The sequence below is a fragment of the Dioscorea cayenensis genome, chromosome 6 (assembly GCF_009730915.1).
Source record: "Dioscorea cayenensis subsp. rotundata cultivar TDr96_F1 chromosome 6, TDr96_F1_v2_PseudoChromosome.rev07_lg8_w22 25.fasta, whole genome shotgun sequence".
Classification (NCBI taxonomy): Eukaryota; Viridiplantae; Streptophyta; class Magnoliopsida; order Dioscoreales; family Dioscoreaceae; genus Dioscorea; species Dioscorea cayenensis.
In genome coordinates, this window is record NC_052476.1 from 431,513 (window position 1) to 444,737 (window position 13,225).

Here is a 13,225-nt window from a genome sequence, read left to right on the forward strand (position 1 = left end):
TACTCTTGAGTTCTTTATATAAGATATTTATGTCATTGTTAAAAAAGGAACGTGTTTGAATATGAAACCACAAATATGTTAAATAGTAATTAATTTTAATTATTTATAATTTTTTTTTTTAAAAAAAAGTCTGGCATGTTCCATGGAAAAAAAGATGGTTGAACAAGAGGATATATACTGGCATGAATAAGAGACAAGTCTGATTGTGATTTGTGTTGGCAAGTGGAATAATATTGTAGCTATCCATAAGGCTCAACTGGTTGACAGTGATTTGTTTCTAGCCAGTGGGTACCATATATGCACTATTTCCCAATGTGCTTTAAATGGCCCTGCAGTATATTTCCAAATGAATGTTATCAAACCTTGTCATTTTTATTCTACCAAATTAACTTTATTGTTACATACATCTTTAGTAAAATTATTATGCTATGGAACATGTGTGTGGTTGAAGACGAATTTTTTTTTAAAGATTTTCAATTGTTTTTTTACAAAAATTTACATGAAGGAATGATAGAGAAAACTAGCACAACAAATTAACAAAACAACTGTATACCCACTATTTTACTAGACGTAAAAATAGAGATAGACCAAAAAAATAACAATGAACACACAAAGAATAATTAATGAAACCCAAAAGATAATTATTGATAGAGTATCTATATTAGATTGCTTGGGATGATGGAGTAATTAGGCGGCTTGATCGATTTTGATATTGAGGGTTGGAACACTAGTGTCGAAAGGTGGGAAAGCCATAATAAATAAAAAGCTATGTTTAGTATATAGTATTAAGGTTTCTAGCTAGATTCTTTTCGTGCCTTAATTGGTTTCAAAATTTTTTTCTCAACGCAATAATATCAAAATGATCATAAATTCATATTTTCCACGCCAAAATTCCTCTTGTTGCAATTGTATTTGAACTCTTTTTTTTTTTTAAAAAAAAATAATTACTTTTGAAAGAGTCGAAAGAGAATAAAGCTCAATCATAGGTTCCGAAGTCACAAAAAAATGTGATAATATAAAAAATAGGAAATATCTTAGCTATGAATTATTTATCAACAAATCAAAATCTAAAAAATACTAAGCTTTAATAAAGACAAAATAATGCAAACAGAGTGCTGCCCAAAAGGTGCAAAAGCAACATGAATATATATATATACACACACTTTTTGGAAGAAGGGAAAATAAAAAAAAATATAAAAAAAAAATCAATGGGGCTGAAACTGAAGATGAAAATGTACATTGAATTATTATGAGAGAAAAAGAGAGAATAATATTACATGAAGAAGAACATCATAAATTCAGGAAATTAAATGAGTTTTATCTCAAGAGCCCAAAAAAGAGGGAAAAAGAATATAAAGGTTTCAAAAGACAACAATGCCCCCCACACTTTACCCTCCCAGAGATTAGAATGGGTTGGTTAATCAGTAATCAATCATCACCTGTTCTTTCTTTTACCCTCACACAAACGTCTAATTTACATCACTACCCCCCCAACCTAAATAAACATTAATTAAACTAAATAAAAGAAAATTCCCATGCACGTGGTGGTGGTGGTTGGGGTGCTGCGCGGTAACTTTGTTACGCCGGCGAGGTGATCAACGGCAAGCATAGAAGTCAACGAGCTCGTCAAGAGTGTCAGGTTGTGGGTCAGCGTTCTCAAGCATCCAAAGGAGGTGTTCGAAGAGCACCACCTCGCAGCCGACGATGGTGGCGGCGCCACCGTCGTGTTCGGTGGCGGAGTGATCGATGAGGTTGAGAAAGAGAGGATGAGAAGCGAGGTTTTTGCTGATGAGATAACGGCGGCGGGATTTTCCGACGTAGACTGTGTGGAGGTCGGAAGGGACGTCATCGTCGGCGTGGAAGGAGCGCCACGTGTCATCATCTTGTGAGCGGGAGGATGAGCCCGGAGATCGTGCTATGCGGTTGGATGAGTTCCATCGCTTGATCATGCACTTGAGCTTTCCAAGCTTGTTGCTATTCTTGGCCATTGTTCTTGTTGTTCTTGAGAGAAAGAGATTGAGAAATGGAGATAGGGTTGGAAGGAGGGAAGAAAGGTTGAGCTATTTATATTAAGGAAAAGGAGAAGAGGAATGGTGGGGTCCATGTGGAAGAGGACAAAAGAGAGGAAGTAGGACCTACTTCATAAAAAATGGAGAAGAGGTTGTTTTTGCTTTTCTTTAATTTCTTTTTTATTATTATTATTATTATTATTATTATTATTATTATTATTATTATTATTATTCTTTGTTTAACTTTATATGTGTTATGTATCTGTGGGCTTTATGGCTCTGCATGCTTTCTTGTCAACAGCTATCAAACACCATAAATCCTTCTTCTTCTTGTTGTATATGGAGTGAGAAAGAAAATTTTCTTTTTCCTTATTCAAGGTTAATGTTAAAAGAGCTAGCGTACAATTTTTTAAAAATAAATTAATTACATATATTAAAAAATAATGAAAGTTACGGGAAAAAAACAAAAAAAGAGAAATAGAATATAGCATAATCTATTAAGAACGGAGATACATTTGAGATACACTAATAATGACTCTCTGGAAGTAGTCAAAGACATTTTTTTTTGTGATGAAGATGGGCAACATGTCGATATTTCTCTCAAAAAAGATAAAATTTTTTTTTGTAAAGTTATGCATATTAAAGAGAAGGGATTTTTGTTTTTTTACTTATATTATTTAATTTGGTGTTTGAGAATTCTAGTATTTTTTTATAAAGATATTTTTAGAATATGGAAAAAAAACACAATCCATTAAGAATGTAGATACATTTGAGATACACCAGCAAAGACTCTCTAGAAGTAGACAATGAAGTCTTTTTTTTTGTGATGAAGATGGGCAACATGTTGATATTTCTCTAAAAAAAAAGTATTATGCATATCAAAGAAAAAGATTCTTCTTTCACACATTATTTTGGTGTTTGAGAATTCTAGTATATATTTTTTTAATATTTCTAGGTTTAAAACTTTTGTTAATAAATTTCAAGAGTTTTCATAAGAGAGGAGAGAGACATTTGGAGACAATTCTAAAACTTGCGTACTTACACGCTAATTAGGTTTATTAAATAGAAATCATTCAAAATGTGCTTTTTTAAATGTATTTGGATTTTTTTTTAACTTATGTTCATATTTGATAAATAAAATAAGAAAAACTAATTTTGAAAACGCTTGATTATATAAAGCACATTTCTCTATTGTTTTTGTTAGGAATAAAATAATGACACAAAAGGATAGTATTACCAAATAAGTGGGTTGATTTCTTGTTCATATCCATGTTAATTAGAGAGGTATTAGTATTTTATTATTTTGATATAATATTGTTTTTGAAATAGTAATATTAAATAATGTAATTAGTTGAATTGATTAAAATAAAAAACATATATATGAGGAAGGTGAGCCACCATACCAACCAAATTGAGATGGTTATTAATGAAAAACAGTGACATTTCAGCAGCTTGATTCCATTGCCAAGATTGTCTAAATTTCCTCTTCGTTCATCCTAAATACTATAAGCTCAATGAAAGTGATAGCCATGTGCTTTGCTCTTGCTACATTCCAAACTTTTTTTCTTCTTTTGTAGAAATGGAAAAAAAAAACATTAATTTATTTACTTAACATTAATAAATAAACATGTTTAATATATTGGAATTAGTTAATTAATCATTTAGCCAAAAGAATGATGCTAACTAAATAGTTATTAGTCTACATATGCCACTTAAAAGTGGAAGACTAACTACAACTTAATATAATCAAAAATAGCAATAATGATAACAACATATATATATATATATAGAGAGAGAAGGGATCAAAATATTTACAATTATTAAACACTAAAAAAAATAGCTTAATTAGAAATTAAAGAAGAACTATCTTGAATCTTTTGGCAGGCGTTTTTGGAAGTGTTATTTTGAGCTGCCAAAGACTACATCCAATTGAAAGGTCCCTACAAAAAATGGACGGTGAGCATTAAATATTAGTGAATACAAAGAAAATATATTATATGGTTGGTCATGTATATGTCTCATATTGGACCTTTTCCTCTGAATTTTTATACAATCACTGGCAAGAATCAAGGGCAGCCACCAACCTGATTATCTAAACAAAAGATAAACGAAAAATAAATAATTAATATATATATATATATATATATATGTATAAGAAAAGGAAAAAGAAAGAGAAAGGCTCCATGATTAATTTAATTTGTTTAATAATCTTGAGGTGAAACAAGCAACTATCAAATGACACCAATAAAGGTTGCATTTGTGTCCTAAAAAGATTCCCATTTTCTCCTACTAATCCAACACATTAATGTAATGAAATTAATTAGAGAAGTTGAAGCTATGTATGTGTGTGTATATATATATTATATGCTTTCTTATTTTGTCAGCTACTGGGATTTGATTCTCGATGAATTGGGACATTCACTTGCACAGCCAATCATGGAATTAGAACATCAAATTGGAGTTCATTAATTAACAAGCTATACATGAATCTATTCAAGTTTGAGTTTGATCAATATATATTTATATATTTATCATGGCTGTCAAAGCTGTACTTGATTTAAATAATTGTGTTTGGAGGTTAAAAGATCAGTAGAAAGTTTGAGAATAAATGTGTATGGAGAGGACAGGGACAGGCTTTGTTCTGGTTGGTGTCTTGATTAGCACAACAGTTTCAACTTTATGATTCACTTAAATAAGCTTAAACTTTAAGTTGTTCCTTTCTTTTCTTTTCTTTTTTTTTTCTTCTTTCAACTTAAGCATTGTAGTATTGTTGTTAGAAAAGTTTTGAAGTACTTGTTTGGTAACATATGTTGCAACTAACTTAATTAATGTTTGTAATTGGTTTGATGTACTAAAAAGTAAATTTTTCCTCCTGATTCATTTTTACATAGATCAATATCTGTTTGTTATAATAAAAATATTTTATTATAAGTTTAATAATTAATGACCTTTAGAGGAGGAAAAATTAAAGAACACAGACATGAGCAAAGAGATAAGGTTATAAAAGTGAAGGCATGCATGTGAATAGGTTAGCAAGTGGAGGAATGGAAGTATCTGAAAGACCCATCACTCATCTCACTCTAAATGAGAACTTTTATTAGCAGATATATATATATATATATATATACCCATGAATTGCAGTTGCAGTTGCAGTCTTGCAGAGAAAAAAGGTTTTGATTTTTAAGGATGTGTTTGGACTCAGGAGTAATAATCTCATGTATGCATTTGCATGCTGATGATTGAAGACTGTTTCTTACTAGTTTGCAGCATCATATAAACACAGTTGTAAAGTTTACATTAATTATATACATATATATATATATATTGTCTGGAAGAATGCAAATGTAAGCAGGATACTTTTGCTGGGGTGTCTTCTGGGCATCAACTTGTGCATGCCAGCAAACAGCCCACAGTCTTGGCCAGTCACAGCAGTAAACTGTGGGTCCAAAGTATCTCTCTCTATATTTTCTGTTTCCAAAACATTACAAACATATCTTTATCTTCATCTTCATCTTCATCTTTATCTTTCTCTCTCTCTCTCTCTCTCTCTCTCTCTCTCTCTCAATGTTTTGATATCAAATCATTAGCATGACATGTTTTATTTATTTTTTTCTTTTTCCATTTTTTTAACAACCATCTATGTCTATGTACAGTAATAAAGAGATGAAACAGTTGTTTAACTAATTAGTTCCTTGATGAAGATGGTTGTGTGCAGTTTAATAAAAAAATTTAATATTCATTTTCACTGTAGGCATATGAAAATCAGGGCACCTTCAAACAAGGATTCAAATCAAGGCATATATATCTTGCTGTCAGATTTGTTGAATCGAAACATGTGCTTAAGAAACATATCATCACAACAAGCTATCAATATTCTAACCATGTGCACAAACATGTACACACTCTTCACACCAACATTGTGCTTGTAATGGAAACACAGATACTCATTCACACACACACAGATATATATATATAAACTAAGTGATGTCTGATTATCAATTAAAGTATGACAACAAAATGATTACTATGCATTGAATAAAGACATATGGCGAACAATGACAAGAAACAATCACTATTATGATTAAAGATTCAAATACCATAAGCATTAATAGAGACAAACAAAGATGAGTTGGGAGAGAAATTAGCAAATAAAAAGCAGTACCCAGCATGAAGTATGGGCGTGAAAAGGTAGCTTTCAAGTATGGAGGATGAAAGGGAAGTGTGTAACAGTTAACTAGCGGTCGTGGCTTCATCTTGGCCATACGTAGTGCATGCATGCATGTTTTTTGCGTAGAGGCTTTTGCATCTACATGCATGTGATGTGGTTTCCAAGTAATGTGGCCCCTAGAGGACAAGATGTCCAATGAACTAAATGTTTGGTTAAACCAATAAACCTTGACTTTGTTCATGGTCATATATATAGCTAGGAAATAAAAAGAGGCGGGCCACATGGGAGTTACAGTGTAAATTTTGTGCTCAAGGATTTTGTCTGCTCATCTCACAATGTGCTTTGTCTGCTGCTTTTTGGGCAGTCCATGCATGCATACTCCAGTACATGTGTTCACATTGAATTAATATTTGTCAGAGGAGAGAAAGATAGAGAAAGGGAGCATATGATCATGCAGTTTGTATATATCTAGGTTCATATATATCTCTTGTGGTTATCCATTAGCCAGCTAGATAGCTAGGAATGCTATTTCAATCATCTGATAATATGATACTGTATTCGCATGCACAAGCAAACATTCCTTTCTTATTAATGCCATCCATATAGGGACCATATGCATATCTGCAATTACTTCCATGTTAGATGATTTTCATGCATGAATAACCAATCATGTGAATCCATACTTATATATATGCATGCATCTAGTTAACTGCCCATATATATTTACCGCACACATTTATATACATATATCCACAGAGTAACCATATATCAACAGTGATGTTTCCTTATCTATATATATATATATATACATGGTTCTCTTGAATCTAAACAAGGATCGATGGACTACCTCATGAAGAAGAATCTAGATTAATTAACTAACAATAGAGCTTTTCTAGTTGATTAATTGAAGTCATGATGCAGCATTGTGTTCCTTTACGTGAACCTCAGCTTCACACATATATATGTATATATATATATATTTATATATATGAACCTTAGCTTCATTTATATGTCTAATTATAAGTAGTAACAAAGAATAGCATTAGCCCACTTATAGTAAGCAGTAGCTTAATTAGCTTCTTGATGATATTTACATCAATGCCATCCCACCACCTTCTGAGCTCCTCCTCTTGTTTCTCTTGTCATCCTTCACCTTCAGCTTGATTTTAATTTTCTCCGCCAAACCACATCCTTCCGGAGGCTTTATGCCACGTCACATGTCCACGTCATCAGCCCTACACCTCCCCGCCTCCAGCCCGGTCCAAGACTGTGTCATGCTCGTAGACCACTCGGCCATCAAACTGGGCCTCTAACATGTTGGGCCTGATCCAACCATTCCAGCCCAAAGTCCAAGCTCGATCCAGGCTTGAAAAATATAAGGTCAAAAGAGAACTAATCAGCCAGAAATTAATTCACAACTGAAATTAAGTTAATTAATTAACCAAACAAATTAACTCTATTCATAAACATATATAGATAGCTAATGAACAGACACTTGCAAACTGTTGACATAAATAATTAATTAAGAAGCCATTAAGCACTGATCCAAGTAACTGCCACACATGAAGAAACCTTAACGTCTTCCCATGCTTCTCCGTTAAAAATTAGTTTTAACACCATGCATGCATGCTCAAATCTCTAATCTCAAAACAATATTTCTATGTTCACAATGCTCACCTTCATCACAACTATCCTTCTCTTCATTCACAGCACGTCGATCGCCGTCTCCACTGACACCGCCATCCCTGCAAACCCTAAAAGCATCAACCAATGGCTCTTAGAAAACACAAATCCAATGAGACCACAACTGGATGCTCAATTAGCACAAGCTGAACTGTACACAAGAGTGATAACAGTGAACAAGTATGGGAAAGGTGACTTTAAGAATATAACTGATGCTGTAAACAGTATTCCAGTAGGTAATAAGGTGAGAACAATCATCAAGATTGCACCAGGGATATACTATGAGAAGATATTGATAGATTTCTCAAAGAAATTTGTTACTTTATATGGCGATCCAAATGCAATGCCGAGGATATCCTTCAATGGCACGGCCAAGTTTTTTAAAACCTATTATAGCGCCACCGTTGCCGTTGAGTCCGATCACTTCATGGCATGCAATATCATCTTTGACGTACGTACTAATTACACCATATATCCATGCATGCATGCATGCACATATATATATATGATTTAATTATATTGTTAGTTTAGAAGTTTAGTTTATAATGTATGTATGTATGTATATGTATGGTTAATTAATGTTTGATGAATGTTTGAAAAATTAAGAACACTGCGCCAAGGCCAATTGTAGGAAGGGAAGGAGCTCAGGCAGTGGCAATGAGGATAACTGGACAAAAGGCAGCATTTTATAACTGTAGGTTTTATGGCCATCAAGACACACTTTTGGATCATTCAGGGACACATTTCTTCAAGGATTGTTTCATAAGGGGATCTACTGACTTCATCTTTGGCAGAGGTCAATCTATATATCTGGTAAAAAATGATCAAAATATTTAGTTAATCATCACTTGAGATTAATTGTAGAGCTTGGTAGTAACTTTCTCTTTTTTTTTTCTGAAATTATTGATGAAGAACTGTGAGTTAAGATCAGATGCAATTGGGTTTGGAGTGATTACAGCTCAAGGAAGAGAGCTTAGAAGGGAATCAAGTGGGTTTATCTTTGCTCATTGTTTAGTAAGTGGCAGTGGAGACTTATTTCTTGGACGTGCATGGAGACAGAGATCAAGAGTTGTTTATGCTTATACTTACTTGCCTTCTAATCTTGATCCAAAAGGATGGGATGACATGAGATACCCTGATCATCAAAGGTATATATACATATATCATTCAAAAGTCAAAAGTCAAAAAGTTAAAAGTTAAAACATTTTTTGGCATATGATATTATATTATTATTATTATTATTATTATTATTATTATTAATACATTGGCATATGCAGGACTGCGTTCTACGGTGAATACAAGTGCATGGGGCCAGGAGCAGTGACTAACCAACGTGTGAACTATTCAAGAGTGTTAACTGATAGTCAAGCAAAGCATTATTTGGATCTCAACTTCATCTATGCCTCCACTTGGCTTCTTCCCCCACCTAAACTATAACTATTAATCTCAATCTCTCTCTTTCTCTCTCTCGCTCTGTTATGCATGTTATTTTCAGACAAACAATGTGAATCAAATACAAGTTTATAAGATATATTTAACAAGTCAAAAGATCATATCTGTCTTTCTCTTACCCTGTTATTGTTGGCAAATAAAGGCTTCTTTGAGTTAAACAGAGGAAAAGAAAAGAAGAATTTATCAAAAATAATAATAATAATAATAATAATAATACAAGAAGAAGAAGGAAAAACATCATATATATAATTTTCTTGCATTCAACTAAACAAAAGATAAGAAAAGAAAAAATTTCCCTTCCTATTAAGAACATCTTTAATAAACATCCGGTCTTCAAAGTTCTTGGCATCACAAGGGATCCTAAGAATTCCCTGGTTGTGGAATCCATATTCCTCTGCAGACCTGCAAAGAAGCTCTAACAGGTCTTCATCCCCAAAACAACTCAAATGGATCATAAACCTCTTGCAATCCTTCCCGAGCCCGACAGAGACCGGAATATATCCCTTCCGGGCCGCCACCGGAACTCCATCTTCATCCCTACTCATCTTTTGGCCGATCAAAACTCTGCACAACTTACTAACTCTTGTCCCCATACTTGATTCACAGAAACAATAATCAATCCAACAACTTTGTACCAAATACCAAATATATTATATATATATACACACACCCATACAAGACAAAGGTGGCACTTATCATCAATTAATGTCCTTCAAGGGACGGAAGGGTGCACGGATTGATGATGCTGAATGATACTGACGGCAAGATTGCCTTGTTCTTGTGATTTGGATGTATGTTTTGGAAATATCATACAAAAATATGCAAGCTACAAGCCAATGATAATGCCGTCGCTTCGAGGACATTCACTAATATTATATATTAGCAAAGAGGTACTTGTCAGATTCAAAGTTTGCAAACAAAAAGTCATGATCAATCAAGAAATTTAGATGTATGAAATTCAAATAGGTAAGCTGATAATTGGAATTTTTCAACAGAAAAGATGCAGTGATGTATGCAATTCCAACTTATTCATCCCAAGTTTGGAAACTTGTGCTGATTGTATCCTGGACATTTAAAAACCAATCAAAACTTTCACCATATCAAGAGGATCAGAACAAAAAATATGAGAACAAGATAAATGCATATATTAATCAAACAACAAGTTCAAGAACCAATGGTCATCAAAATGGCCCATGGAAAAGGATTAGACAAAAGCCTCGGAATCAAGCACCATTGATTTCTCCAAAAGTATACTCAAAAGTTTACATGATTGAGGAACGAAAGGAATGTGGGTTAGATAACTTTCAATGTTGTTGGGAGATCAAGACCATGAACTCAAATTACTCCACCACAAACTTCATCAAGACTAAAAAAACACAGTCCCTAAACAACAAACTCCTCTGATGCCAAACAGTAATTAAGCCGGCAATTAGAGGTATCATGTCATCAACACTTTATAAGCCGTAGCTCTGTACAAGCCCCCATGTATAGTTTCATTCCTGTACTCCTGTGGGATTTCCTTCTTCAAAAACAGAGCAAAAGCAAAGAATGGCAAGAATCAGCAATGTCTCACAATATACAAACCCAAGATGTACGCCATAAATGTTTGAGAGATGTGAAGTTAAATGTCATGAGGATACGGTGGAGCAAACAGGAGAGAAAAACAATAAAATGAAGAAAGCTCATAGATGAAAAGAGCTGTCACAAAAGTACTAGTATATAAAGGATTTAGATTGTATGATACTTTGACACTATAATATGATATATACTACAAAATGAGTTCTTCTGAAGACTAAGAATTTCTGAAGACATTAGTTTTGTTTTTGTTTCCAACTATCAACACTCTAATCATTTGTGAAGTGCAAGGTAGTCAAATGCCAAAGCTATCATTCAAACACATTAAAATGGAAGAAAAACAAGGGCTTACCATCATCAATGAGGCCCTCCTGATGCCTTTCCATGCACTGAAGGATGTACTTAAATGTCTCAATCTCACAAGGCAGAGTGAGAGCACCCTTGTGATCAAACCCAAACTCTTCTTCAGCCTTCTCTAGCAGCAGCTTGAACACTGGCAAGCCCAGATACCTCGTCGGTATCACAAACCTCCGATGTTCCGGTCCTACATAGACTGGAACATATCCCCTTTGGGACATCAGGGGGTGGCTCCGGGCTATGGCAGCAGCTCTCCTCATCAGAATCACAATGCAGAGCCAGGCCTTTAAGGCGCTTGTCAATAACAGGATTGATCCCAGATGCGTTCCCCGGGTCATCCTTCGAGTTGAGAGAAACAGAGTGCCACTTTTGGAGGATCTCCCTCAGCCTTACAATCTGCCTGATTCCAGTCAACTTGCCACTCTCATCACCCATGGCGATAGACCTTCAGTAGCAATGGTGATCAGAGTTCAAGTCAGGTGGCAAAAAGCTACACGCATTTAGATCACCTGATCTCAATGAATTTGAGATCTACACCGCACTTGCATTGCAGGCTATGCATGAGAATTAAATACATTTCAAAGTAAGTAACAATTTGAAAAATAGAAAAGCAATCTCAAACAATGGCCAAAAGATGAAGAAAGTAACATTTATTCTTCAGAAAAGATTCTTTCCGCGTAAATGAGTTGAAAAGAAGCATTAGTAAGATGCTTGTGGATGTAACATGGCAGCACATGCTGACCGTCTTAAATTAAGATCATAGGCACGTTAAGTTTCTTCTTACAGATTAAAAATCATTGATATGAATGCTACTCAAATGCAAGAACAGAATATTTTCCATGATCTTATTCTGACTTCTTTTAATTAAACAAACAAAAAGAAAACACTCAATAAGATCTAACAGCTAGTGATTTGTTGCTACATCGCAATGGGCAACACCCAAAATAAGCATGTCCTTTTGATTCCCAAGAAAAGGACAAGCCAGCTTTAATGGATTCTTGGACATTTGGCAATGTAGTTGTTGAGCATAGCTAGTGAAATGCTTGATTAGTTGGATTGTCAGGATGGAAGTTAGATTAAAAAAAAAAAACATTAAACTTTTCTTAAGTCCAAAGAGTGAAAAAAATATCAAGGATGTCAAACCTTCAAGATTCAGCAACACAATCAAAACGAGCAACCACTCACTAGATATAATATTTGGGAGAAATATTCAACAATCAGAACAAAAAGGGAAATCAAAAAGGTTAAATTTTTATTGCAAAGTGTCTTGTTATCAAGGTTGTTTATGAAATTTATTATTTGGCCCTGAGTTGAGAGGAACAAATTAAAGATCAACAAATCCAGAAGCACGCCAAAGGCTTAGACTAAGAAAAATAGTAACTTTTTAAACTACCCAGCCATCTCTGAGAAAAACAAGGATAAAAAGAGACAAAGATTTCAACGATTTGCTTGTTTTCCTTGCAATTCTCTCTTCTTTACATACAAAAGTATGAAAGCAAAAAATTAGTCAAAGAGGCTAAAACTTTGTAGAGAATGAACAAACTTCAAATACAATGCATTATCCAAAGAACCACAAAAGAAAAAAAAAAAACCAAGCAAAAGAAACAAAGTTCCAAAATATCTCAATCAAACAATTTTAGAGAAAAAAAACAAAGCAATTAGGATAAACATTGAAAAAATAACATCAAATTGGGAAAGGGTAAGGGATTTAGAACCTTTATGAGCAATGGATATGAAGCCATTATCAAAGAAAAAGAGGAGAGGCCGCCATTGTCGTGGAGGACGAGAAGAAGAAGGAAAACAAGAAAAAACTCGTTCTCACGGCGGAGAGGGTGGTCTCAATACAAAGCCTCAATAGTTTTCTATGACGGTTATGACCCTAAGGTTTATGCTGTCACTTGACTCACCGGAAGGGTAAAATGCAGATTTCGGTCAAATTAAAAGTGGACCCAGTCAAATGACACGTGGCGAACGTCTCGCG

At 34.0% G+C, this 13,225-nt stretch overlaps 2 protein-coding genes and 1 pseudogene across 2 annotated transcripts; 1 reads left to right on the forward strand and 2 right to left on the reverse strand.

Annotated features, from left to right (window-relative positions):
* Positions 1-1,221: 1,221 nt before the first annotated feature.
* LOC120263733 (auxin-responsive protein SAUR76-like) lies at positions 1,222-2,048 on the reverse strand. The gene has a single exon (XM_039271710.1). The coding sequence runs from the start codon at positions 1,986-1,988 to the stop codon at positions 1,596-1,598; it is 393 nt and encodes a 130-aa protein (XP_039127644.1). The 5' UTR covers positions 1,989-2,048; the 3' UTR covers positions 1,222-1,595.
* Positions 2,049-7,846: 5,798 nt separating this feature from the next.
* Positions 7,847-9,297, forward strand: LOC120263612 (putative pectinesterase 63). Its single transcript, XM_039271576.1, has 4 exons — positions 7,847-8,311; positions 8,467-8,673; positions 8,773-9,008; positions 9,138-9,297. Exons 1-4 carry the CDS (start codon positions 7,847-7,849, stop codon positions 9,295-9,297), a joined length of 1,068 nt encoding a protein of 355 aa, XP_039127510.1.
* Positions 9,298-10,463: 1,166 nt separating this feature from the next.
* Positions 10,464-13,081, reverse strand: LOC120263332 (annotated as a pseudogene).
* Positions 13,082-13,225: the final 144 nt, after the last annotated feature.

Bases quoted from the DNA above. Each gene is read 5' to 3' on its own strand.
- LOC120263733 (XM_039271710.1), bottom strand. From the start codon at position 1,988: ATGGCCAAGAATAGCAACAAGCTTGGAAAGCTCAAGTGCATGATCAAG.
- LOC120263612 (XM_039271576.1), top strand. From the start codon at position 7,847: ATGCTCACCTTCATCACAACTATCCTTCTCTTCATTCACAGCACGTCG. The intron at 8,312-8,466 runs GTACGTACTAAT...TGAAAAATTAAG, and splicing joins CATGCAATATCATCTTTGAC to AACACTGCGCCAAGGCCAAT. The intron at 8,674-8,772 runs GTAAAAAATGAT...TTATTGATGAAG, and splicing joins GAGGTCAATCTATATATCTG to AACTGTGAGTTAAGATCAGA.